At 37.0% G+C, this 24,979-nt stretch overlaps 1 protein-coding gene across 2 annotated transcripts in view; it reads left to right on the top strand.

Annotated features, from left to right (window-relative positions):
* The window catches only part of NAA15 (N-alpha-acetyltransferase 15, NatA auxiliary subunit), a gene marked incomplete at its 5' end in the record, with an annotated part of 78,197 nt that overhangs the window by 42,401 nt on the left and 10,817 nt on the right, over positions 1-24,979 (top strand). For both annotated transcript variants that reach the window (XM_079702779.1, XM_079702778.1), the window contains 10 exons: positions 2,009-2,128; positions 3,739-3,834; positions 3,992-4,098; positions 6,098-6,170; positions 8,829-8,998; positions 10,688-10,840; positions 11,391-11,519; positions 12,612-12,825; positions 20,155-20,348; positions 24,771-24,879. In XM_079702779.1, the coding sequence (XP_079558905.1) occupies positions 2,009-2,128; positions 3,739-3,834; positions 3,992-4,098; positions 6,098-6,170; positions 8,829-8,998; positions 10,688-10,840; positions 11,391-11,519; positions 12,612-12,825; positions 20,155-20,348; positions 24,771-24,879 (1,365 nt within the window). The remainder of the gene's footprint in view (positions 1-2,008; positions 2,129-3,738; positions 3,835-3,991; positions 4,099-6,097; positions 6,171-8,828; positions 8,999-10,687; positions 10,841-11,390; positions 11,520-12,611; positions 12,826-20,154; positions 20,349-24,770; positions 24,880-24,979) is intronic.

Genomic DNA, 24,979 nt, shown 5'->3' with positions numbered 1-24,979 from the left:
TATAGGGTAGTGGTGGATGGAATGTGTTATAGGATCAAAAGAAGATTTTTACAGCATTTGCTTATGCTCACTGGATAATGAGACAGAATATGCAGTACAGTAGAGGGTATGTGATCTAGTGGATAAGTTGAAAGGTTGGGCTTAGATAGCAAAATGAATAGTTCATCCACAGTAATGAGAGATGGTAGAGTGTATGGACAAGTAGGTGTGTCAATGTAGTGGGTATTTGGGGGTTCTCTTCTAGTTGCTTCCATTTTCTCAGTGAAATAGGAAACAGAGCCATCAGTTCGTTCCACAAAATATGTTTTGATATCTCCAGTGAATCAGGTATTGGGGACAGGGTATATAAAGAGAATAGAAGGGAACTAAGAGTAGAATCATCAGTCGTTGGATATTCCAGTAATAAAAGGCATTGATGTTAGTGGTGGGTAGTCAGGATAATTTAGGAATTTCCTGGCGTGGGTGAGTGGGCATAGTTAGGCAGAAAGTTTCATTGTTAATTCTTATACCATCAGTTCCTTCTACAAGGGAAAGGTGGGTAAAGATTAAGGGAAGGAAATGTGGATGGATGTAGCGTAGGGGAGAAAAGTTGCAGAATATTATTTATGTTTTTAGTGAAGTAGGCTTTTGGTTAGTGTAGAGCTGACCGTTAACTTTGGTGCTGTTGACATTTTGGGACCAAGGTGTTGGAGGTGGAAGTCTCCTGTATGTTGCATAATGTTTAGCAGCGTTGGTAGCTTCTACCTGTCAGATACCGTAGCACCCGCTTCCCTTACCGTGACGCCAAAAATGTCTCCAGATATTGCTAGATGTCTCATGGATGGCAAAAATGCACCTGGCTGAGAACCACTGAGGGTGTAAACATTAAAAATATGGGCTCATTTAGCCAAATTGCTTGGGTTCAAATCCTGACTCTTAACAGTTAACTATCTGAAAGACCCTTGACAAGTTTACTTATGTTCTCTGCTTTAAAATGACACCAATAATAGTAACCTATCTCATAGAGCTTTGAGAATTGAATTAAGTAATGGAAGTGAAACATTTAAAAGTCACTTTCACTCTCAGTAAGTGTTCATTTTTATTATCTGATAATAGAAAGGGTGCAAGGGTGAAGTCCTGGTTTGAAAATAATACCTTTAGTGAATGGGAGCCCATTAAGGTAGGGAAAAGGATTCCTGAGCAGTGCTTGAGGCTTGTGTGAGTTTGGAGCTCATATATTTCTAGCAAAACCAGTGCCTCAGTCCATTCATCTGCTGACTTCTTTTATGCGAAGGTGTACAGCAAGCAAGCAGTTGGGATGACCCAGGCCTTAAAATTGGTAAATGAGGGAGCCTAGGTTTTGAGATTAGTTTTCATATTTGGGGCTGCTAATGTCATTCAGGGATGAGATTGGTCATGCAACCCAGAGAAGACAGCAGTGAGCCTACAGGTTGCTGAAAGGCGTGAAGAAAAGGGAACGGTTTTCCTCTAGGGTTGGAGGGTTGGATTAGTGAGACAAGAAGAAGAAAGTCAAGATAGTTAAGCTTAAAGCAAGATGCATATTTGGTAGTTGGAAGAGAGAAAAAACAGTAGTAGGAAGAGAGACAATGTGGCCATGCTTATGGGCTGCTAGAGCACAGTCGTTCCTAGTTGATTAGGGCATCATAAGGTTAGGGTATTGGATTGGGGCATTAATCTGGATTTTGAAATTGTCCATACGTTGTCAGGAATACTTGAGTAGTAGATGATGGCTTGGTGACTGTGTTCAGTGACCTTGAGAGAGTAGCCTGGAGTTAGAAAAATACCTGAATAAATTGAGGATGTGAAGAGGATGACATTTCTACACATGAACTTTCAGAAAGGAGGGACAATAAAGTAACATGGTAAATAGTCTTGTTGAAAGGAATTGAGAACTCAGGAGGATACCAAATCTACCCACTTCCCAATATTGAAGAGGTTTTAAGAGAAAGTTTGAGGAAAACTTAAAGTTACAATCAGAAGATACTTAATTTAATTTGTTTTTTATCAGGGGAACTTCTCTTGCAATTATGTCGTTTGGAAGATGCAGCTGATGTTTACAGAGGATTACAAGAGAGAAATCCTGAAAACTGGGCCTATTACAAAGGCTTGGAAAAGGCACTCAAGCCAGGTAGCATTGGTTAAAACTTACTAAGTTTTAATTGCTTCTTTTGTTAATATATATTGTGTTAACTCAGTGAAAATCGTAACTAGAAGAACTGGTTAAGAATTGGTTCAGGGACTTCCTTGCTGGTCCAGTGGGTAAGACTCTGCGTTCCCAATGCAGGGGGCCCAGGTTCAATCCCTTTTCGGGGAACTAGATCCTACATGCATGCCACAGCTAAGAAGTCTGCATGCCACAACTAAACATGCCTCAACGAAGATCCCGTGTGCCTCAACTAAGACCTGGCACAGCCTAAATAAAGTAATAAATATTTTAAAAAGAGAAAGGTTAACAGGAGAAAAACTAGTTAAAAAAAAGAATTGGTTCAAAATCTGAATATAGAAGTACATTTGTGAACCAAGATATCCCATGCCACGCAGTGCGGCCAAAGAAAAAAAGATTAAAACACCCTTTTGGTAGACTAAGCGTTTTCTGAAACCTCTCTCCTACTACAAGTTCAAAGAAAGTTGTGAAAAGAATTTTAGAAACAAGTTTGAAAAATTTATAAATGCACAACAGCATCAGAAACATGAAAGGGAAATGTAGAAATGGATATGTCTCCCCAAAGGAAAGACTTCTGTGATAACCTGTGGCTATAGCAGAGTGGCCTGGCAGGGGCAAGTGAATGTTGCCAAGCTGAAAGGGAAGCACTGTTTCCTATGTGGGAGGAAGGACTCAAATAAACTTGGTCCAGAGACTCTCTTCTCCCCAACCATTCTCTCCCATGAATAGGACCTACTTGTGAGGACAAACCTAGAAACGTGTCATCTACAAAAAGGCAGAGTCTTTAGCCAGGATGATCTAATTTGAAGCGAAGTTTCCCACAAGACTGATAGTGAACTATTCCTGGTACATTGATAAATGTGAGAGAAACCTTGTACAAAGAATGTCATCCTCTGTAGTAACACCAGCATTGGAAAGGTAATCATCAGTGCCAGCCATAGGGAGAGTAGAGATCATAGAGAAGCCTAAGATGAAGAGAGGCAATGAAATATGCATAGTTAAGTGAAAGTGCCCGTTAGGAATCTGGGAAATGAAAAACCTACTTCTTGATGTGACATGAAAATCTTAATAGATTAAATATAAGGGGCCACAGCTGAGGAAAATTAGTGAAGTGAAAGATTGAACAAGGAAAGTTCTTACCTGAGAGTAAAAGAAAATATAAAAGAAATATGGAGAAATGGAAGATAGAGGATAAATCCAGAAGCTCCAAGATAAATCAAAGGAGAGGAGTTAGAGGAGAGGCTGAAGAGAATACTGGAGAAGCCGTAGGTGGAAACATAATAACTGAGCCTTTCTTGGAACTACAGTAGAGCAGGCAGATTTTGAAAGGCCACCTAAAGCAGAGCAGGATAAGGAAAACTGTATTTTATATGATTATAGGTTAAAATATGAAAATATTAGAAGTATTCTAAAATGATTGTTGATCTATTTAGGTGGTTAGATTATGAATAATTTTTCCCATGTTCAAATTTTCTGTTTAATATGGTAATTTTTATATATTTTCAGAAATTTGTAATTTTCTAGAAAAATATGTTCTAATTACATATGAAAAAATATTTTTTTGGGGTTTGCAGCTAATATGTTAGAACGACTAAAAATGTATGAGGAGGCCTGGACTAAGTATCCCAGGGGATTGGTGCCAAGAAGACTGCCATTAAACTTTTTATCTGGTAAGTGAGAATAATTGTGAAGGAATGAAAATGGTGTGGTGATATACAGTATCTTTCCTTGGTTTTAAATATATGAGTATGCATGTTAAGATTTTAATGTATGCATTTTTAGAGTTGTCTGGGTACATGTAAGTCAACAGGATTTTTTTCTTCCAAGGTGAGAAGTTTAAAGAATGTTTGGATAAGTTCCTAAGGATGAACTTCAGCAAGGGTTGTCCACCAGTCTTCAATACTTTGAGGTCGCTATACAAAGATAAAGAAAAGGTAAAGCAAAATACAATGGTTCGGTTTGGTTTTGTGTTTTGACTATCATTTCTTTGCTCAGTATTTGGAATAATTGGTTCTTGGCTACCTGTGCACATAATATACACAGTGTGAATCTGCTAAGAGTCTTCCTAGCTTGCAGTTTAAATGCTTCTGTGCCTCTTATTTCCTTTTCATCCTCTGCTCTCTTTAGTTGAATAAATTACTGCTTATTTGTTCTGTCTTTTGTTTCTGATGTGTACTTTTTAGTGAGTCGGTACAGGGATGAAAAGTTGGTAAGGTATTGATTTCTTCAATATTTTCTCTAATTCCTGCTCATGCGGAAAGCCAGAAGTGATTTTTTTTTTTTTTTTGAACTAAGTTGAAGCTTAGTAATCTTTCTCCTTTTTATTTGGTAGAAAAAAATTCTGTCAGAAGAGTTTTTTTGCTGTCCCAGTAAGTCAGCTTACTCTTTCAGCTACGTATTACAATATTCAAAATGCTGGTTAAAGGGTGTTTTAACCTTTTTTTCTTTGGCCGCACTGCATGGCATGGGATATCTTGGTTCCCCAACCAGGGATCGAACCCGTGCCCCCTGCAGTGGAAACGTGGATTCTTAACCACTGGACCACCAGGGAAGTCCCAAGGGTGTTTTAATCTTAATTTAGATTATTTTGTTTATAAGTACAGTGGCATCAGACATGTTGGTTGGGTTTTAAAAAAAACACCTTAAAGGTGGGACAGATTAAACGTGCCAAACATTTAAACCTAAAGCATATAAAGGGCACTTACTCTGCCAGTCTTTTGTTGAAAGGTCCAAGATATGGGCTTTATTGATGACTGTTTCACCTTTTTTCCCCCTTGATTAAATCACATTGATAGAATATGGTATTTTACTTCTAGTTTTGGTACAGTGAGAACGTGATGCTTGTGAAGCAATCTTGATTGTAGAATCAAGATTGTTATGAGTTTTCCCTTTTTGGTTGTCTTTTTAAACCTAAATTGTTAAAAAATGTCTAATTTATCTGTGAGTCTTTCCATGGTATTTGACTTAATAGAAGCAGTTCTTTCTTTTTGTTCTCATTTCTTAAGTTTACATAATATTGAATTAAATTCTGCAATGATGATAATGAATGCAACTAATTCAAACAGGTTTGGGAAAACAAACCCCTTAGTAAGCATGTAGCTCACCTTGTGGAAGAAGAACATGGGTGCACCAGAATAACCTAGCTGTGGCCATTCAGTCCTCACAGTTTTCTGAGGTGATGGAGAGAGCTGGTGTTAACCTGTCGAATCAGTTAAGTTGAGGTCATTTAAGAGAGCTTCTGTAGTAACAAATTCATTATAGATGGATTAAGCAAAGAAGGGAATTAATAAACTAAAAGTATTCACAGATCTCTTACAAAGCCAGGAGTAAGTAGTACAGTCATGACTCAGGAGAGACCAGAACTGGGACAGCCACTCACTCTCCTGGATCTCAGAAACCCACCCACGGTGCCATGCTTCTCTTTTACTGAAGCTTTCCCCATGGTGATGAAATTGAGAGTGGATGCTCTCATATGCTTGTGGAATTTCTCTTTTTACACAGTATTTAATTCTTGATTCCTGAAGTGCAGATGTTAACTGTGAGTGTTATTTATGTGAATTGAGGTAAAAATGAACCAAGATAAAAATATCCCTAACATTACCTCTTTCTGTCCAGCCTTTTCCTGATTTCTAATTCAGCTTGATGCTTTATTTTATAGCAGGGAAAGGAGTTGCCAGTAAGTTTTTTGGAAAGTTTTGCCTTAAAACACACCTTCATAAATGTATGGTTTTAAATTTTTATCCATAGGTTAAGAGATTTATAAAAAGGTGTGTGTGTGTGTGTGTATGAGAAGGGAGAGAGAGAGAGATAGGTGGAGGGGGGAATCGGAATGTTTATTTAGCCCTCTAGTAGTAAATAACACATTTTGCACAAGCATAGTAACTATATATTTATTTATTTTTATTAAAGTGTGCTTGTGTGTTTGTACTCTAGGTGGCAATCATAGAAGAATTAGTAGTAGGTTATGAAACATCTTTAAAAAGCTGCCGGTTATTTAACCCCAGTGGTAAGTGCTCAAGTTTTATGTTTTAAAAAAATCTTGAAAATCTTAATATGTTGCGAAATTCTTGATCAGAAGGTCAGTATTGTTCATTATTTAGTCAGTAAGCCTAGTATATTTAAACTTTTTTTCCCTTTAAGATGAAGGTGCATTAATGTACACATTGTGTGAAATGTACATTGGTAAGAAGATAATAACAGTAGCTTATTGAAGAAAATTTTATGTAAAATTTAAAACACCTGCAAAACTAGATGTAATAGTATGATGACACTCCATTTACCCGCCACTCAACTTCAGTAGTTTTTACCTCATGGCCAAACTTATTTCATCTGTATTCTTACCTACTTCCCTTACTCCCGTGTTATTCTAAAACAGATCCCAAACATCACATCATTTCATCCATGAATATTTCAGTATTCTAAAGATTATAACCATAATAGCATCACCATACTTGAACATTAATACTTTCTTAATATCAAAGAAAAAAGTCCATGCTTACATTTCCAGGTATCTTGGAAGTAGCATTTTTTCTCTTTGTTTTTGAAGTTTGTTTGAATGAAGATCCAGGTGAAATCTGTACTTTGAGTTTGTTTGATATGTCTCTTAACCCTTTTTTATAAATCTGTAGGTTTTCCCTCTATCTTCTCTTCTTCCTGCAATTTATTTATTAAAGAAGTTAGTTTTTTTTCCTTGAGTTTTTCTGTAGTATAGATTTTGCTGAATATACCCATATGGTGTTGCTTAACATGTTATTTCTCTGTCCTTTGGATTTGTTATAAATTGGTAGTTGGATGCAGAGCTGTGCTGTCTAGTATGGTAGCCATTAGCCAAATGGGGCTATTAAAATTTTTTTAATTAAATAAAAAATTTAATTAGTTGCACTAGCCACATTTCAAGTGCTGCTCAATAGCTAGTGCAAATCTAATGCCTACCCTATTAGACAGGGCAGATCCAGAACATTTCCATCATTACAGAAACTTCTAATGGAAAGGTCTGACTGCAGGTTTGATGAGATTTGATTTGATTTTTTTTTTTTCCTTTTTGTTTTAAAGACAAAGGGATGAGCAAGATTATTTCAAGATGGTGGTGTGTTCTTTGATCAGGAGGCATGAAGTATTTGTTTCATATGTTAAGAACTGTTAAGAATTACAAGCTAGTGATATTCTGCTATTCATTTTTTATTATCTTAAAAAGAGATACTATCTGTCATCTGCTTATGCAGTATTTCAGTTTGTATAGAAAAAGCAAGATAAATGCTGCTTTTTCTCCCCTGCCTAGCCTACTTTTTTGTTCTTTACCAGTTTTCAAAATAATGAATTGGTTTAGTAGCATTCTTCAAAGATGGCCAATACATGTTTTAAAGGTATTATTATGAATTCATGACTTTAAACATATTTGCAGTTTCAAATGGTTCAAACCTTCACATACTAGGATAGTAGTTGATAGCTTCCTTGCAGTTGGGTATGACAAAATATTCTAGCTCATCTTGTATACTGCCCACAACAGACATGTAATCAGTTGTTTTTCCCAAGGAGCCCTGTTTCCTACAGTGGGAAAGCCCAGTATGGGACCTGGGGTGCTTATTGCTATTGAGTTGATCACTGTTTCTAGGTCTCAGATGAGTTTAAATAGTACTTTTTAGAAGGCGTTACCATGGTTTCATTGGTTAATCATCATGATGTTCCTTTGATTATCAGCATTTTTCTACATATTTTACAAATGTGGAAGAGGTTCAATGACATGCCCAAGAATATGCAGCACTTTAGTTGCAGATCTATCAGAACGGGAGTTGGTGAGTTCCACTCCTATTGTTTGTCCACTGAGCCATCCTACTTCTACTAGGATAAAAATAAGCACTCTGTTGCTTTCTTTGAAAGCAAATAACAGTTCTTAGATTTTAGAAATTTGTCTTAAAAAATCATTTTTTAATGTGTGGGTTGTATATTTAACTTACACACTTTCTTGTGAGTATATAAAAAATAAAATTATGAACTAAAATACAGAATAAGTATTTTTACTCATCTCATTTTTTGGGTATAATTTTTATTTAACCTAAATTATGCATTGTTGCATATTCAGAATAATATTAAAATATATTAAGAATCTTATAATCACCAAAATTCAAAATAACCACATCACAAGTATATTTATGTATAGTTTGGTACATTAGCTAGAAACCCAATTAAGCAGTCATGCCTTTCTTTTTTCTTTTTCTGTTTTTACCGTCACATTAATGGAAATTTTCTCTTTATTTTTTTTTTTTACCCTCATACATAACATCCTGATCAGTATACTCATAGTTCTAGTACAACTTGTCGTGTCCTCTCCCCCCTTCCCCTCCCCTTCCCCTCCCTCCCCTCAGTTTTCTTTTTAGGTAATTTCTTATAGCTTTGATCTCATTCATCTGCCATGTTAACTATATGAAGTTATTACTATGCGAGGCATTGTGCTAGGAGCTATAATGATAGAGAGCAGAAACCGTGGTCCCTTCCAAAGATTTTATAGGGTTAGAGCTAGTTGCATAACTAGATGCATAAATCACATGGTTTGAGCTGCTTCCCTTGTTAATAAAGATAGAGGCACTTTGCGGTGGCTAGTCTGTTACTAATATCTCTAATGACTAAGCTTGCTTTCTTTCCTCCCCCGCCCCCCCACTTTTCAAAGACGATGGGAAGGAAGAACCGCCGACCACGTTACTTTGGGTCCAGTACTACTTGGCACAGCACTATGACAGGACTGGGCAGCCGTCTGTTGCTCTGGGGTACATAAATACCGCTATTGAAAGTACACCTACGTTGATAGAACTCTTTCTTGTGAAAGCTAAAATCTATAAGGTAAAAATCTTTTCTCCTCTTTTCTTACGAGGCAGTGAGACACAAATTAAGAAAACACATGCTATAGAGTCTGAATGCGGTAAGAGAAATGGCGTATTTGATAGCTCGCAAAACATGGAGCAACAAGTATAGTACACTTCTCAGTCTGATTACTTTGAGACTTTGTCATAGTCATGCTCATTTGCTCACCCATCTATATCTGTTTATGTACAAACACAAGTATACATATATACATATGGTCATTCATATATATGGTTGTTCATACACATATCTGGTTATTTTCTTGGTTTTAAGTAGCAAGGCTATAGATCGTAAAAAATAATTACATTTGCTGTGAAATGTTTGTTTCTATTAACATTTCAGTAAGATCATATATATCAGTATCTGGTAATCTTAAAATGAAACTGAAGATGTCTACTATGAATTCTACGTATTACCTCTTTGCCGCTTCAACTCCTGGGTCTTGCTTGAGAAAAATCATCTTAAAATAAAGTTGCCGGGCTTCCCTGGTGGCGCAGTGGTTGAGAGTCCGCCTGCCGATGCAGGGGACACGGGTTCATGCCCTGGTCCGGGAAGATCCCACATGCCGCAGAGCGGCTGGGCCCGTGAACCATGGCCGCTGAGCCTGCGTGTCCGGAGCCTGTGCTACGCAACGGGAGAGGCCACAACAGTGAGAGGCCCGCATACCACACACAAAAAAAAACAAAAGTTGCCGCTTTACTATCTTAATACAAATACAATTTAGTAATAAAAGCTCTTGGGGAAGAGATTGTAAACCAATAATTCATTTACCAAAAAATTATGAAATTAAGTAATTTTTAAAAAATTAATTAATTAATTAATTAATTTTTGGCTGCGTTGGGTCTTCGTTGCTGTGCGTGGGCTTTCTGTATTTGCGGCAAGTGGGGGCTACTCTTCGTTGCAGTGCACAAGCTTCTCATTGTGGTGGCTTAGGCGCGCGGGCTCAGTAGTTGTGGCTCGCGGGCTCTAGAGCGCAGGCTTGGTAGTTGTGGTGCACGGGCTTAGTTGCTCCGCAGCATGTGGGATCTTCCCAGACCAGGGCTTGAACCCGTGTCCCCTGCATTGGCAGGTGGATTCTTAACCACTGCACCACCAGGAAGTCCCCCAAGTAATGTTTTAAAAGCACTTTTTTAGAGCCAAGTAAGGCTCATTAGTTTTGTGATCTTGCCAAATGGACTAGTTAGACGAAGTAGAATGAGGATCATTGTGGAATGTCCACCAGTGGTCCTAATTGTAATGTTTCCATGGTTCTTTTGGAGTAGAAATTTGACCATCCTTTTGCCTTTTATGACCTTTACATTAAATTATGTTGTTCTGACTTAAAGATTTTGATTATTATTTATTCTCTGATTCAGTGATTATTTTTGAGTATTCACTATGTGCCAGGCACTGTTGTAGTGTGTGCTCAATGAGGTTATAACAGTAGACAAAATTTTTAAAACAAATCTTTACTATCAGAGAGCTTATATTCTACATTGCCAGAAAGGTATTAGAACTTATATTTCTGTAGAATGTATGCATCTACATTGATTAGGGTTGTAAGAGACAGAGATTACTGTTTCTTTCATTTGTGTTTTAGTTATTTATGAACAGGAAACTAATTACTTGCATAGTAAAATTAGCATACTCTGACTGGTTTATTTTGCTTTTGTACCCTGTTTTTATTAGCATGCTGGGAATATTAAAGAAGCTGCGAGGTGGATGGATGAGGCCCAGGCCTTGGACACAGCAGACAGATTTATCAACTCCAAGTGTGCAAAATACATGCTAAAAGCCAATCTGATAAAAGAGGCTGAAGAAATGTGCTCAAAGTTTACAAGGGTTTGTACAGCTAGTTTTCTTGCTTGTAAATAAATAGTTCATACTTGTATACCTTGTTTGTTTTTCAAAGTTTATGTCTGATATTTTTAATATCAAGACAGGATTTTAATTAAATTGCCTTAGAAAAAACTGAAATCAATATTAGTATAAAACATCATTTTTTAAATATGGTTGTACAGTGGGTTTTTAAACTGATTTATATTGATGTATGTTCAGTTGAAATTTTTAAGGGCGAAGAGAACTAATACTTATTGAACATATGCGGTGTGTTACTGTTCTGTTTCTTATGTTACTTTCCATCCCCAATTATGTAGACCTTTTGATTAATCATTTACAAGGGTATATGTGTATATTTTTTTAGTGATTAGAAATACAATTCTAATTTCTTTCACGTATTAACTATTCCCTCTTACCCTGAGAATGGTTTAAAAAATTAGAAAATTATTTTGAAAGAATTCAAATCAATTGACCATCTTTCCTTCTTAAATCCTATGGTGGAATAATGTATTTGATAAGAAATTGTCTTTGAGTATGTGTGCTTTTCATATAGGAAGGAACATCAGCGGTTGAGAATTTAAATGAAATGCAATGCATGTGGTTCCAGACAGAATGTGCCCAGGCTTATAAGGCAATGAATAAATTTGGTGAAGCACTTAAGAAATGTCATGAGATTGAGAGAGTAAGTACCACATACATAAAAGCTTCTCATTTCATTTTGTTAGTTTTGAGGAAATCCTATAGTTTTTTCTTTTCTCTCACCTTATAATGTATAGTAAGTGATTTCTAAAAACCAGTATTCATATTTTTCAAGTTTTATAATGGAAATAATACAGACTATATTAAGCAGACTTCCCCATTGTCTACTCTTCCTACCAGAATTCATGTAAGAAACTTAAAGGAAAGTTTGTATCTTGGCTGCATTTTCATTGATTTCTGAATGTTTCTGCTTCATTAATACATACGAAGCTCATTAAGCTATCCCAGAAACCTGTTTGTTGTGGGGTTGATTGGTGGTGCCTTATGCCCTGATAAATATTATTTATAAGCTTTGAAGCCTTTTCACAATACTTCTGTAACCTATGTAATTCCTCATGTTCTGATAAATTTATCCTTTTCTAAGTCCTTTTCACTTCTGAGTCATTTCTATCACTAGTAGTTGGCTTTCATTTTTTATGATTTTCATATATAAAAATATATAATTTCATGCTTGTTCTGTTATTAAGTCGAGAACCCCAGAGCTTAGTTGAAATGTGTTAGCTTCTGGTTGCTTGACTTACTCACTGATTGATTTCTCTCCCACATACCAGCATTTCATTGCATAGGATTCAGATTTGTATTCTCAGAAAAATTACCAAATACTGCAGTATTAAAATCCTTTGCAAATTGTTCTAAATATAAAGACTGAATGTTTAACATGTAAATCTACTGTACTATTATGTATGCTAATAAATTCTGTTGGATTTGTCCTGATAGCTTTATTTAAGTATGATTAAGGAAGGAATAAATATATATATTTTAAAGCATTGTGTTTCCTTTTATTCAACAGGTATTCAGTGCCTAATGTATGCCATTATACTATGCTAGGTGATGGCCAATTATATTTGCTTATTTGATATGCAAAGTATTTAAATTGAATTATTGTCATTTTTAATATTTTTAAATTTTACTGATTTTTTTCATGCCTAGGAAACAAGTAATTCCAAGGCTTTCATTTTTGTAGTTTCTTTGCTATTGCTATACTTCACTGTAATAAAAAAGATAATTTTGTTAGCATTTTATAGAAATCACTGATGACCAGTTTGACTTTCATACATACTGTATGAGGAAGATTACCCTTAGATCATATGTGGACTTATTAAAACTAGAAGATGTACTTCGACAGCATCCATTTTACTTCAAGGCAGCAAGAATTGCTATAGAGATCTATTTGAAGCTTCACGACAACCCCCTTACAGATGAGAATAAAGAACATGAAGCTGATACAGGTATAATAATCAAAGAGTTCTTATTGTTTCTGTGGTGTGTATGTGTGTACTTATGTTTTTGTGTAACGTAGATTTTTCCTGAGATTTTTTTGCTGTGTTGGGTCTTTGTTGCTGCACGCAGGCTTTCTCTAGTTGCGGCGAGTAGGGGATACTCTTCGTTGAGGTGTGCAGGCTTCTCATTGCAGTGGCTTCTCTTATTGCAGAGCACGGGCTCTAGGCTCATGGGCTTCATAGTTGTGGCTTGCGGGCTCTAGAGCGCAGGCTCAGTAGTTGTGGTGCACATGTGGGATTTTAGTTGCTCCGTGGCATGTGGGATCTTCCCGGACCAGGGCTCGAACCCGTGTCCCCTGCATTGGCAGGCGGATTCTTAACCACTTAGCCACCAGGGAAGTTCCTTTCCTGAGCTTTTTATTAAGCACCTTGTGGGACGATGTTATACATGCTTTAGAAAATGGTAATGACCATTTTGTGAATTTTTCTAAGCAACGAAAGAAAAATACCGTTTACTTTAGTCTTTCAAAAGTTAAGCAAGAATTTAATTTGTAACTGATCATTAGCTTTTAAGGAGTTGAATTTCATAAACTTTACATTTAATATCTGGTTTACCCTTTACCCAATACTATAAATTGTTAAGTACAATACTATACTAATTTTATAGTAGTGTTGGAACTCCACATTAGTGTTGGCCGTTAGTATATCGAGTTATTTCTCCTTTTAGTAATAATTTATAATGAACCTACTAAAAGGTAAATATTGCTTGAACATTAAAACCCAGCTTAGAATTAAGCCAGTAAAATTGCTCAATGATTTACCATTTGACCAGTTTTAACATGCCATTTTTATAGCAAAATGTCAGGATGTGTAGGGAGAAATCTTCCTTAGTTAATTATTTGGGAAAGGATCTCAGCATAAAAGTGACCTAGGAATGTAGAAAGATAAAAATTAATTGTTCATCGAAATATTTTGTGACATTTTCGTGGCAAAAATTTTACAGGAGTTGGGACATAAAAACTGTCAGATTTTTTTTCTTCAGTCCTGAGTTTATGCCTCTCCTTAGGTTATGGTTGGTTACTTTCTATACTTCCCCCTTCTAAAGACCTTTGGATCTTTCTGTTAATTTGTTATTAAATTATATTTCCTGTTGCCTAAGAACAATTTAGAACTTTCTAAGGTCACATATAGAAACCCTTGTACAGATTTCACTTGAATCTCTATCTGTCGTTGCTTCTTCAACTGGCAAAAAGATGCCAATGAGAATCTACAGGACAATTTATAATTGAAGCTGAGAGCAGTGATCCTCTGGCTTCTTTTGTTTACCTTCCTTTTTTAAAATAAATAAATAAACTTATTTATTTATTTATGGCTGCGTTGGGTCTTGGTTGCTGCGTGCTGGCTTTCTCTAGTTGCGGTGAGTGGGGGCTACTCTTCCTTGCAGTGCGCGGGCATCTCATTGTGGCGGCTTCTCTTGTTGTGGAGCATGGGCGCTAGGCACATGAGCTTCAGTAGTTGTGGCATGCGGGCTCAATAGTTGTGGCTTGCAGGCTCCAGAGCGCAGGCTTAGTAGTTGTGGTGCTTGGGCTTAGTTGCTCCGTGGCACGTGGGATCTTATCGGACCAGTGCTCGAACCCGCGGATTCTTAACCACTGCGCCACCAGGGAAGTCCCTGTTTACCTTCCTGTTCACTCTTGCTGCCTTCCACCTCTTCTTCAAATTATGCAAATAATGCACAATTAACTCTTAACATACAAAGTTGAAACAACTTAGAAAAATAACTAGCAAATGTGAAAATCCCCTTTCCCTTTTCTCCTACCCACAGGCTGTCTTCTTTCAAAGGGCTATCCCTATGAAATGTTCAATTTCCTTTGTGCACAATTACCATTTTCAGAGCTTTATGTGCAAACATGCTCTACACACACCTTTCAGGGTAGTTCTTGTGGTTGTTTTGTTCGTTTTATTTTTGTAGCCCATAAATGGGATGATATGATTCATAGTGTTCTGAAATGTACACTTTTTCCCCTTCATTTTATAGTATTGTTCCATGTCTGGGCACAGCTAATATCATCATCAGTCATTTTAATGGTTATGTGGGAATCCATGTGGGTCCCCCCCAACCCCTTAGAGTGTTACAGTATATGTCCTGTAGGTCATCATTATGCACATATTTTATTATGGGTTGTTAGAAGTGGAAATTGCTAGGTCAAAGAGTATGAGAAATGTATAAAATTGCTTTCCATAAAAGGTTTTTATTGCCACCAACAGTGTACTGATATTTTACTTTATTGCTAACACTGAAAATTGTCCATCCTTTTACATTTTTGTTACTTTGGGAAGAACATCTAATTTATAATTCCTAGATTTTTTTTTTGTTTTTTTGCGGTACGCGGGCCTCTCACTGCTGTGGCCTCTCCCCGTTGTAGAGCACAGTCTCCGGACGCTCAGGCCCAGCGGCCATGGCTCACGGGCCCAGCCGCTCCGCGGCATGTGGGATCCTCCCAGACCGGGGCACGAACCCGTGTCCCCTGCATCGGCAGGCGGACTCTCAACCACTGTGCCACCAGGGAAGCCCCCATTTTTCTCTTCTTAATCAACACTATATCTTTCGATTTTTCTTCGTTTTACATGTTAATTTTTGCTTATGTAAGAACTGTAGAGTTAATTGATCTTCCAGAAAGTTTCTTTTGGAGTTTTAATTTGAATTGCATTTAACATATAGATTACTGTTTAGGGATCAGGAGATCTTAAACAACATTGAGTCTTCGCATACTAGAATGCATGTATCTCCCATTTATTTTTTAATGTAATTGTTGTGTTATAACTTTAGCAAATTTACTCTTAGCATTATCCTTACATGTCCCCCTTTCCCATTACAGTATTCCAAATGAATATTGTTATAGTTTTTGTATGTTGGTATCCTTATTGAACGTTGATATTAGGTTTAGTAGATTTTTCAGTTGATTTCAAAAATTTTTCTATGTAGGCCGTTATATTAATCTGTAAGCAGTTTAAGTATTTTTTTAATTAGTCTCTGCTTTACAACAAAGTGAATCAGTCAAGCAGTTTAAGTATTTATACCTCTTCTTTTCCCCCATGCCTTATTGCATTGGTTAGTGTTGCTGAAATAGTGCTGATTAATAGGAACAATAGTTTGCTTGCTGCCATTTTTTTCTTTAGACACAGTGCTTCTAATGGTTCACCAAAAAGCTTGATATTTATAGCAAAGATCTGGTAGGTACCCTTTATTTGCTTGAGAAGTTATCTTTTGCTTCTCATGTTTTTACCCTTTCAGTAACTTAAGAGTCTTCATATGGCCAGATTTCTTTTTTTTTTTTTGCATTCTTATGTGTATGTTAGTTTGGCTGGGTAGAGTAGTCTAGATTCAGATGGTATTTTCTGTGTATACACATACACATGCATATGTGCACATATACACAAACGCAGATTTTTTTAAAAAAGATAATGCAATATTCTAGCGTAGTAGAATTTTCCTTTGGCTCCTCCTAAGCTAAAATTTTGAGTCTCTAGTAAGTTCACACAAGTACTAGCTAATTTATATAAACTTGAGACAATGCCTATCCAGATAATTAGCGCTAAATTAAGTGAAACAGGATTTGGACTCTTAATGTCTATATTAATTTCCTATGTGGATTCCTTTCTCTGTCTTGGTATGGCAATTATTGTGAACTGACTTGAGTCCTCATAAGGCAGTGAGAGGTATTACAGAATAGGGTCACAAAGTAGCCTGTGGGCCAAATCCATACTGCAGTTTGTTTTGGTACATGAAGTTTTATTGGGACCTAGCCAAGCCCATTCATTTACATACTATCTGTTGCTCTTTTTGTGCTATGACAGCTGAGTTTAGTTGCAACAGAGACCTGTGGCTTGCAAAGCGAAAAATATTTAGTATCTCGCCTGTTGAAGAAAAAGTTTGCTGACCCCTGGTGTAGCATAGTGGAAAGAGAGAGCTTAGACTGGAGGCAAAGTGAAGTGGATTTACATACATCCTTGCTCTGCCTTTTACTATCACTCTGAGCCATTATTTTTCTTCTGAAAGCTCAGTTTTCTGATACATAAAATAATATTATGAGGTTGTCGAGATTGTTAAATAAAATAATGTGTGTATTGTGTCTAGTCTTGCAGTAAGGATGCAAGTGGTAGCAATTATTTCACAAATCATTAAAAGGCCAGAATTTATGTGGCCACTCACACAGTCTTGTGTTTCTAGGATGTAATTTTTAGTTCTTGTTTGAAATTTTCTTTTCTAGTAGTAAGGAATTCTTTACCGGGAAAAAGAGAAACAGGTATATATTTGTTTTTATCTATTGCTGCATAATAAATTACCCCCAAATTTACCATCTTGAACCAACCATTTCCATAGGTCAGGAATTCAGAAGCATCTAGGTGGTTCGGGCTCAGGGTCTCTTAGGAAGTTGTAGTTAAGATATTGGCTAGAGCTGTAGTCATCTGAAGGCTTGGCTGGGGCTGGAGGATCCATTTCCCAGATGGCTTACTCACATGGCTCTTGGCAGGAGGCCTTAATTCCTTAGTCTCTCCAGAGGGTGTCTTGAGTTCCTCAAGACATGGTAGCTGGCCATGCTAGAGAGCAAGGAGGAAGCCATAACACCTTTAATGTTCTCTTCTCTTGACATAACACACTGCCACTTCCTTTACATTTTAATTGGTCAAGTGGGTCACCAGGTACAACCTATACTTGAGTGGGAAGGAGAAATCAAAGAATTTGTGGACATATTTTTAACTGCCATGTTCTGCATTCTGGACACAAATTATTTACATTCTTAATGCAAAATATACTTGCCCCTCTCAAGGCCTCCATAAGTCTCATCCCATTACAGCATTAGCTCAAAGTCCAGATTGTTATCTTGTGAATGAGGTGCAGATGTTGATGAGGTTTTCTGAATGTGGTTCTTTAGTGTAGCTCTTCAAGTAGAGTTCTTGATAGGAAATCCTGTGAACCAGTATAAAGTGGTGAGAGAGAGGCTAGGCGCCCACTGTAGACACAAAGGGGTGGTGAGGCGGGAACAGGAGGCACATTGGAGTTACTGGTTCATGTCAATTCTCAAGTCCAGTTGGGTCCAGGTTAGCAGTTCTTTGATGAGGACTCGAGACCTAGGAATAATTCTTTATGGATCTTGGCTCTGCCCTCTGGGTTCTTGGTTCTACCTTCTGAATCCTTCTTTTTTCTTGAAAGTTAGCATTTGTCTGCAGCTAAGTAGTTTCTTAATCCGCTTCCAAAATTTGGTGGTGGGGTGTCTGAAGACCTCTTTTCATTTTATACTGTGTTCCTTTCAGTCCAAGTTTCCATGTTTCTACTGTTATAATTCTCTTTTAAACTTCATGGATCTTTTGTGAATCTCATTGAAGTCCACATGCACAAGTATCTTTGTCTACTTTGAGATTTTGCTGAGAGGACAAAACTTCTAAGTTTCTTAGAAGGTCTGTTGTGTGATTCAGAGGATCTGTGGATCACACCCTTAAAATTTTTAAGAGAACCTTTGTTTGACTAGTAACTGAGGCACCATTTTTCTGAATTCTGAGTCTTAACAAAAGATTTTAAAGCCAAATTCTCTGCTCTCCCTTTTGACATGTTTTCCTGGCAGTGCCCTGCGTTTGATCTTTGCTCAGCAGCCATTTCTGGAGAGGTTGAGAATTTTCAAAACGCTCAAGTCCCTGCTCCTTCCTTTACTTTTTTTCTCTTGCATTTTTGCTAGAAGCAGCAAGAAGAATCAGGTGCCATCTTCAAACCTCTTCTCTCCCCCACCCCCATGTTTTGGGGCCTAGAAATCCACCTAACAGGATCATCCAGTTCACTTGATGCATTTTATAAGTGTTGCTAAGCTGTCTGCCTCTATGTGATTATAAGTGTTCCTCACTTCACTTTAGCCCTCACTTGCAGCCTCTTCAAAATCTAGATATCTATTAATAGTCTAAGGCTCTTAAGCTTACATTAATTCTCTTTTCCAAGTCTTCTCACCTTTGGCCACTCTCTGGTCCCAGAGCCACTCCCCACATTTTAGGGTTTTATTGCAGCAGCATCGCACTTCCAGGGACCAAAATATGTTGGTTGTCTATCGCTACATAACAAATTGCTTAGCAGATTTAAACAACAAACATTTATTTCCCAGAGCTACTGGGGGCCAGGAATTCAAAAGTCACTTAGCTGTATGATTGGAAAGACTTAGGGTCTCTCAGGAGGTTGAAGTCAAGATGTCAGCCAAGGCACCTGAAGGATTGGAGAATCTGCTTCCAAGATGGCATGGCTAGAGGACTGTTCTTGGCCACACGGGTCTTTACATAAGGTGGTTTGGGTTTCTTCACAACATGACAGCTGGCTTCCTCTGAGTGATCCAAGGGAAAGCAAGGAGGAATCCACAGTGCTTTTATGTCCTAATCTTGGATGTCATACACTTTCATTTCTAGTACATTCTATTAGTGAGAAGTGAGTCACTAAGTATAGCCCACATTTAAGGGAAAGGGAAATAGACTCCACTTTTTGAAGGGAAGAATTTGTGGGCATATTTAAAAATCACCACAGTGGTGGTATATTTTAGATTGAATTTTTTCATTTCTCATTAACAAGTATTTTCCAATTAAATACTGATTGTACATGTAGCTTTCAGATTTATTGCTTTAAGTCTAAACAGTACAGATTTTCTACTTTTATGGCGTGTTTATCAGTGATTTCCAGTCTTTCTTTGAAACGTTCTATAGTTGTACCTCAAGGGATATTGTTAATTTTTAATGTCAAATTTTAAATTTACTGTGTAGTTATTCATTATTCCTTCAACAAATATTTGAGTGTTTTCTCTGTGTTTTGGTATGCTGCTAGGCCCTGGCAATACAAAGATTACGAGTAAAACAAGGTCTCTTCCACCAAGGAACTCACGGTCTAAAAGAGAAATAGATGTATAAACAAAGTATTATGACAAGCAGAATATGTGAGGCACAGTGGCAGCACTGTTTGACAGGATTAGAGAAGGCATAACTAAGAAGGCATGGGACAGTGCCATAGAGTTATGAACCAGCTTGTCACATTCCTAGAATTGCAAGTGGTTTACTGTTGCTGGAGGAGCTCATGTGCTTTTGAGGTTTGCTATGGTTGCCACAATAGGGTTCCACCGGGTTTCATAAGTTTTTTGAGGAGGTTAGTGTTCTTTAGCAAATGTGGCACTATTAAAAGGTACACATAGGCATATGAACATGTGTAACATGAAAGATTTTTGGTAGGAGTTTATATGGGAATATTACATAGTAATTGATCATTTCTAATCTGATTAACACATTGATAATTTTATTAACACTTGCTGCTTACAGCAAACATGTCTGACAAAGAGCTAAAGAAGCTACGTAATAAACAAAGAAGAGCTCAAAAGAAAGCCCAGATAGAGGAAGAGAAAAAAAATGCAGAAAAAGAAAAGCAGCAGAGAAATCAGAAAAAGAAGAAGGACGATGATGATGAGGAAATTGGAGGTCCAAAAGAAGAACTTATTCCTGAGAAGCTGGCCAAGGTACTTAAGAATAGTGTTTGGCACAATTGAGTGAAATTTCATGACCACCTATTGTCATTTTATACGGTCTTATTCAGCCGATTTGGTTATAGATTTTAGAGTAAAAAAATCACTTTAATTTTTAGCTTGCTTTCCCTTCCTTCCTTCCTTCCTTCCTTTCTTCCTTCCTCCCTTCCTTTCTTTTCTTCTCTCTCTCTTTTTTTCTGATTGTATCTCACATTTAAAACTTGAAATAATGATTCTGATCCAGAGTAATCTAGTATGGTATATTGGAAAGTTTTGGCTTTTGAGTCATTCTGATCTGGGACCACATATTAGCTCTTACACTTCATTGTGTATCTTGGACATTTTGTCTAACCTCTCTGATGGTTTTCTCAAATATAAAATGGGACTCGGAAAAATCCCTACTAGGCAGAAATGTTAGGACTAGAGAAAATATGTGTGTAAAGAATGTAGTGTCTGTTGTAAGTGGTAACATTGAACTTTTTATATCTAGCCTAAATTGAGCTTGTTAAAAAGTGAATTCTGTATGTCTCTTTCTCACTCATGTTGTCAGTTTACAGTATTTCTTTATTGTATTTACTATTTGTACCTAATATCTTAAAAGTCCTCAAATATTTTCCCCAAGACAAAATCTTATCTGCCATTTTTAACTATTAAGCTGAAATCAAGGCATTCGTTGTCCTATGAATCATTTTCATCAGTAACATACATATGCACTTTTCTTCTGGCCCTTGACACCCTCCTAGTCCACGTGCAGATAATTGCATGATTTACTACGTTAAAGCAATAACGTAAGCATATTGCCCTAGAGTTCAGTTTAGCCTTACTAGTAACTAAAAATTCAAAATCATTGATTGCTTTATAACTAAGGAAAATTATAATACCTAATGAATAGAGTTGGAAAATATTTTTAGAATTATATCAGAGCAGATGGACAGTAATATCTCATGGCAATATTAACTATTTAAGAACCATAGATAAAGGTAGCTTGGATTTCACAAAGCTATATTTACAAATAATTGTGTGCTTTTAAGAACAAAGATACTGCCTTTTTATTGTTGTTGGGAGCTTACTGGAAGAATATACAGGGATGTGAAGAGCACCGAAAATTGACCTTTTAGGCCCCATGGAAAACTACAGAGTTACTCGGGGATAATACCAACTTTAGGGGCTTTTCGTCTTTATACCTCAGCATTTTTTCTTGCTACCACTTTTACCACCATCACTGACTGCCGGCCACTGTCATTCTTTCCACTTGCTTTCTCTGTGTCCCACAACTTTACTTAATGACTTTTTTTCTTGTAGCTCTTTATGTCTCGCATTATAGTTCTTAAAGAGGGGATCTGTTTGGATTTAGTCAGTGTCTAATAAGGAGTACCCCACAGAGCAGAATTCTTGTACCAGGTCTCCTTATACACTATTCCATTTTCTTTGTGTTTCACCTATAATGGCTGCTTTGGGGCCAGATGTTAAGTTGTAGTCTAAACATTTGTAGCTAGAGGGTTGTAGTCTCACAACAAAATAATGCCTACAGAAAGTGCTCTGACTGCTTTATTTGAAAGGAGCCTAGTGGAAGGCACCCAGCTTCATGGACTGCTCTTCAGTGTATGCTGTTCTTACGTGTCAGGCACATAACACCTTTCTCTTCCAAGGATAACTGCCTCCAAGATGCCCCCACCTGATAGCATCCACACTCACCCATATTGCAGTGCGGTGGCAAGGCCAGATTACACCAAGCCCTCATAATCAGGAGGGACGCTGTAGGCTATTTAAAAAACTGCCTGCCAATTCTGGGTCTATAATCTGCAGTTGCCTTTTGTGGGGAGGGGGGTTATATCTCATCATTCTTCCAGGTAGTAAATGATAAATTCAGTTCACCAGTTCAGGATAATTTAAATAAAATAAAAACATTGTTAAATTAACAGTTATTCCAGTGAAGAAGGAGAGAAGGAAAATAGGAAGAGGTTTAGTTAGTGAGTTTAATATTGAATTAACTGAGTATAAATCTGAAAGCTTGGTGGAATCTGTATTGCTTGTTTATCCAGGTTATCATGAGGCAGTAGTTGGTAGTTGGTATTTATGAGTTTTCTCCTGTACCATCCATCCTATGTTCCTCCATGCCTTTGGCTGGCATTCATCTCAACTGGATTTTTTTCCTTCTATGCACACACACGTTCCTTATAAGGGTAATAAGTCTTTAGCACTCTATAGTGTTTATTTTTAAACTTCAGTTTTAAGCTAGTGTACGGTGTTAGACTTTGTGTCGCTGTGCTGCGAGTATAGGGAGATACACTCCTATACAACATATTTTGACACTCTGATTAGAGTTCAGGCCAGTTTATAAATTTTAAAATTGCACATTAAAAAATGCCCTTGCAAATGTCTTAAATGGCCCATCAACACAGGGCAGTCCCTTTCTATATCTATTTAACTTAGGTAAATTCAAATCTTGACTGGATGTAATCTTTTTTCGAGACAGAGACAGAAAAGAGTATGCATGATGCTGGCAATTCCATCCAGTACTTCTCTCAGTGGACATAGGACCCCACCTGAGTTTGAGGTGGGGGAGGTATGACTGCCGTCTCAGTTCTTGTGCTTCTCAGAGTGTGACTATCTTGCTACAATGATTGCGATTTTGGTACTTAAATGTGTGGTTTTCATACATATAATGCAAACTAGTGATATTATATATTCATATCTATATCTATGTGTCTGTCTCAACAACTTCAGGGATTTTCAAGGGTAGTTTTGACCTTTTTTTTAAATCTTGAAGCACTGATTGTAGAGCATCATCCCGATTTATATGCTTTTGTTTATATCACCCTCTACTGCACTGTATATATGTAAATGTAGAAATGCAGTTAGCTCTATTTTGGTTATGTACCTATATTTTATTGTTTAGATTTAGCTTGACAAAATCTTCCCTGTGCGAGGCACACAGGAGCATGCGGGGGCAAGAGACCCACATCTCCTTTGGGGGCGTATGTTTTCCTTTATGAGAACTGCACACAATTCATTCCTCTCTTTTTCCTTTCCAAATCAGATACTTAATTTCAGTCAGTGTAATGCTTGTCAAATGCTTGATTCCACTTCCCAATATCCTTTTTTGCTTCTATTTTATAATAATAACAGCCATATCTCCCTGGAGTAAATTATCCTGGTCAATGCAGTGATCCTCCTTTCAGTCTGTACCTCTTGAGGAATGAAAAGCTTGATGTACCTGGGGGGCAGTTTCAGTTTCCAGTTCTCTGCCTTTCCCTGGTAACTATTTTCTCCCCTGTATACCACAGATTCTAACTGAGTAGAGCATAGAGTCATGGGAATAAGAAGCAGAATATTTACAAATGTGAGAAAGGCATACTTATGTTTTCTCCTCTGTCTCTTGATATCTACAGCTATTAGAGTGATGCTGTCATGTATTGGTTTCTGGCATATATCCTTAAGAATAATGGCTAGTGCTTTGCATACTAGTACAAGGTAAATCCTATAGACACCGTTTATGGCTTGACTTGGTTTTGTTTGTTTGTTTTATTTTGTTTTTAATGCTATTAAATAATTTCCTTGGCCAGAAAATGTGTTGGTGAAACCACAATTTACTGTACTGGCAGAAGCATGTTGGACAGATAACGGCATATCCGAATTCCACTGAGGGTAAATTGTTATTGCCTCTGTGGTGAGAGAAGTGAATATAGGACCCAGATGTTCAGTGCCCTTCTGATAAATATAGTGTTGTTACCTACCTCCACCCCAGTCTACAGAGAATAGTCTTGTCTCAGTACTCAGTCTAGGAGTAGAGTAGCACAATTAGCTAGTGAGTATTATACTTGCCCGGTAATATCACAGATATGTAGTTAGTGCATTTATATAATTAATGAAGAGTGGTAGAGACAGACTTCTATAAATATAAATCTTTTCCAATGACATCTCACCAATAGTACAGCATTTGAATAAATGTAGATTTCTGTAGAATTTGTAGTGGAACAAAGCAACACAGTGGATATTGTACTATTTTTTGATAGCTTGATTATACTCAGCATTCACTCATTCTTCATTGTTCTCTACAGTTTTTAGCCCTTTTCATCCTATTTCACATCCCTTCTCTGTCTTTTTTTTTTTTCCCTTGGCTATCTTACCTGTTTCTTATACTGTCTTTCTTTTCCTGGTTTTGGTTCTATTTAGTCTTCTTCTTTACTTGTTGGATAGTTTCTATCCAGAGATAATGTATAATCTCAACAGTTAAAAACCAGTGAGGAGTTCAAAATCCTCTTCCTTTAGATTATGGGTGGGTGAAATATGACAGTGTATTTCTGGGTGACTGGTAAGTGATTTTTAGCAAAAAAGTATTTTTGATAGAAAGAGTAAATTCACATCCCCCCAAAATCTTGCTTCCATTTGTATAATATCTTTTATTTTTGTTAGGTTGAAACTCCATTGGAAGAAGCTATTAAATTTTTAACTCCGTTGAAGAACTTGGTGAAGAACAAGATAGAAACTCATCTTTTTGCCTTTGAGATTTACTTTAGGAAAGGTAGGCAATTAGGGTACAGTAGCCCTGATAAGATGGATCACAGAATTTCTTAGCTACAGTCACCCAGTTCTGATAGCCTAACCACTGTAGGGTGTTTTGG

The sequence above is a fragment of the Hyperoodon ampullatus genome, assembly GCF_949752795.1.
Source record: "Hyperoodon ampullatus genome assembly, chromosome: 1".
Taxonomy (NCBI): domain Eukaryota; kingdom Metazoa; phylum Chordata; class Mammalia; order Artiodactyla; family Ziphiidae; genus Hyperoodon; species Hyperoodon ampullatus.
Note: the sequence above shows the minus strand (reverse complement) of the source record. Positions and strands in the feature narration are given on the sequence as shown.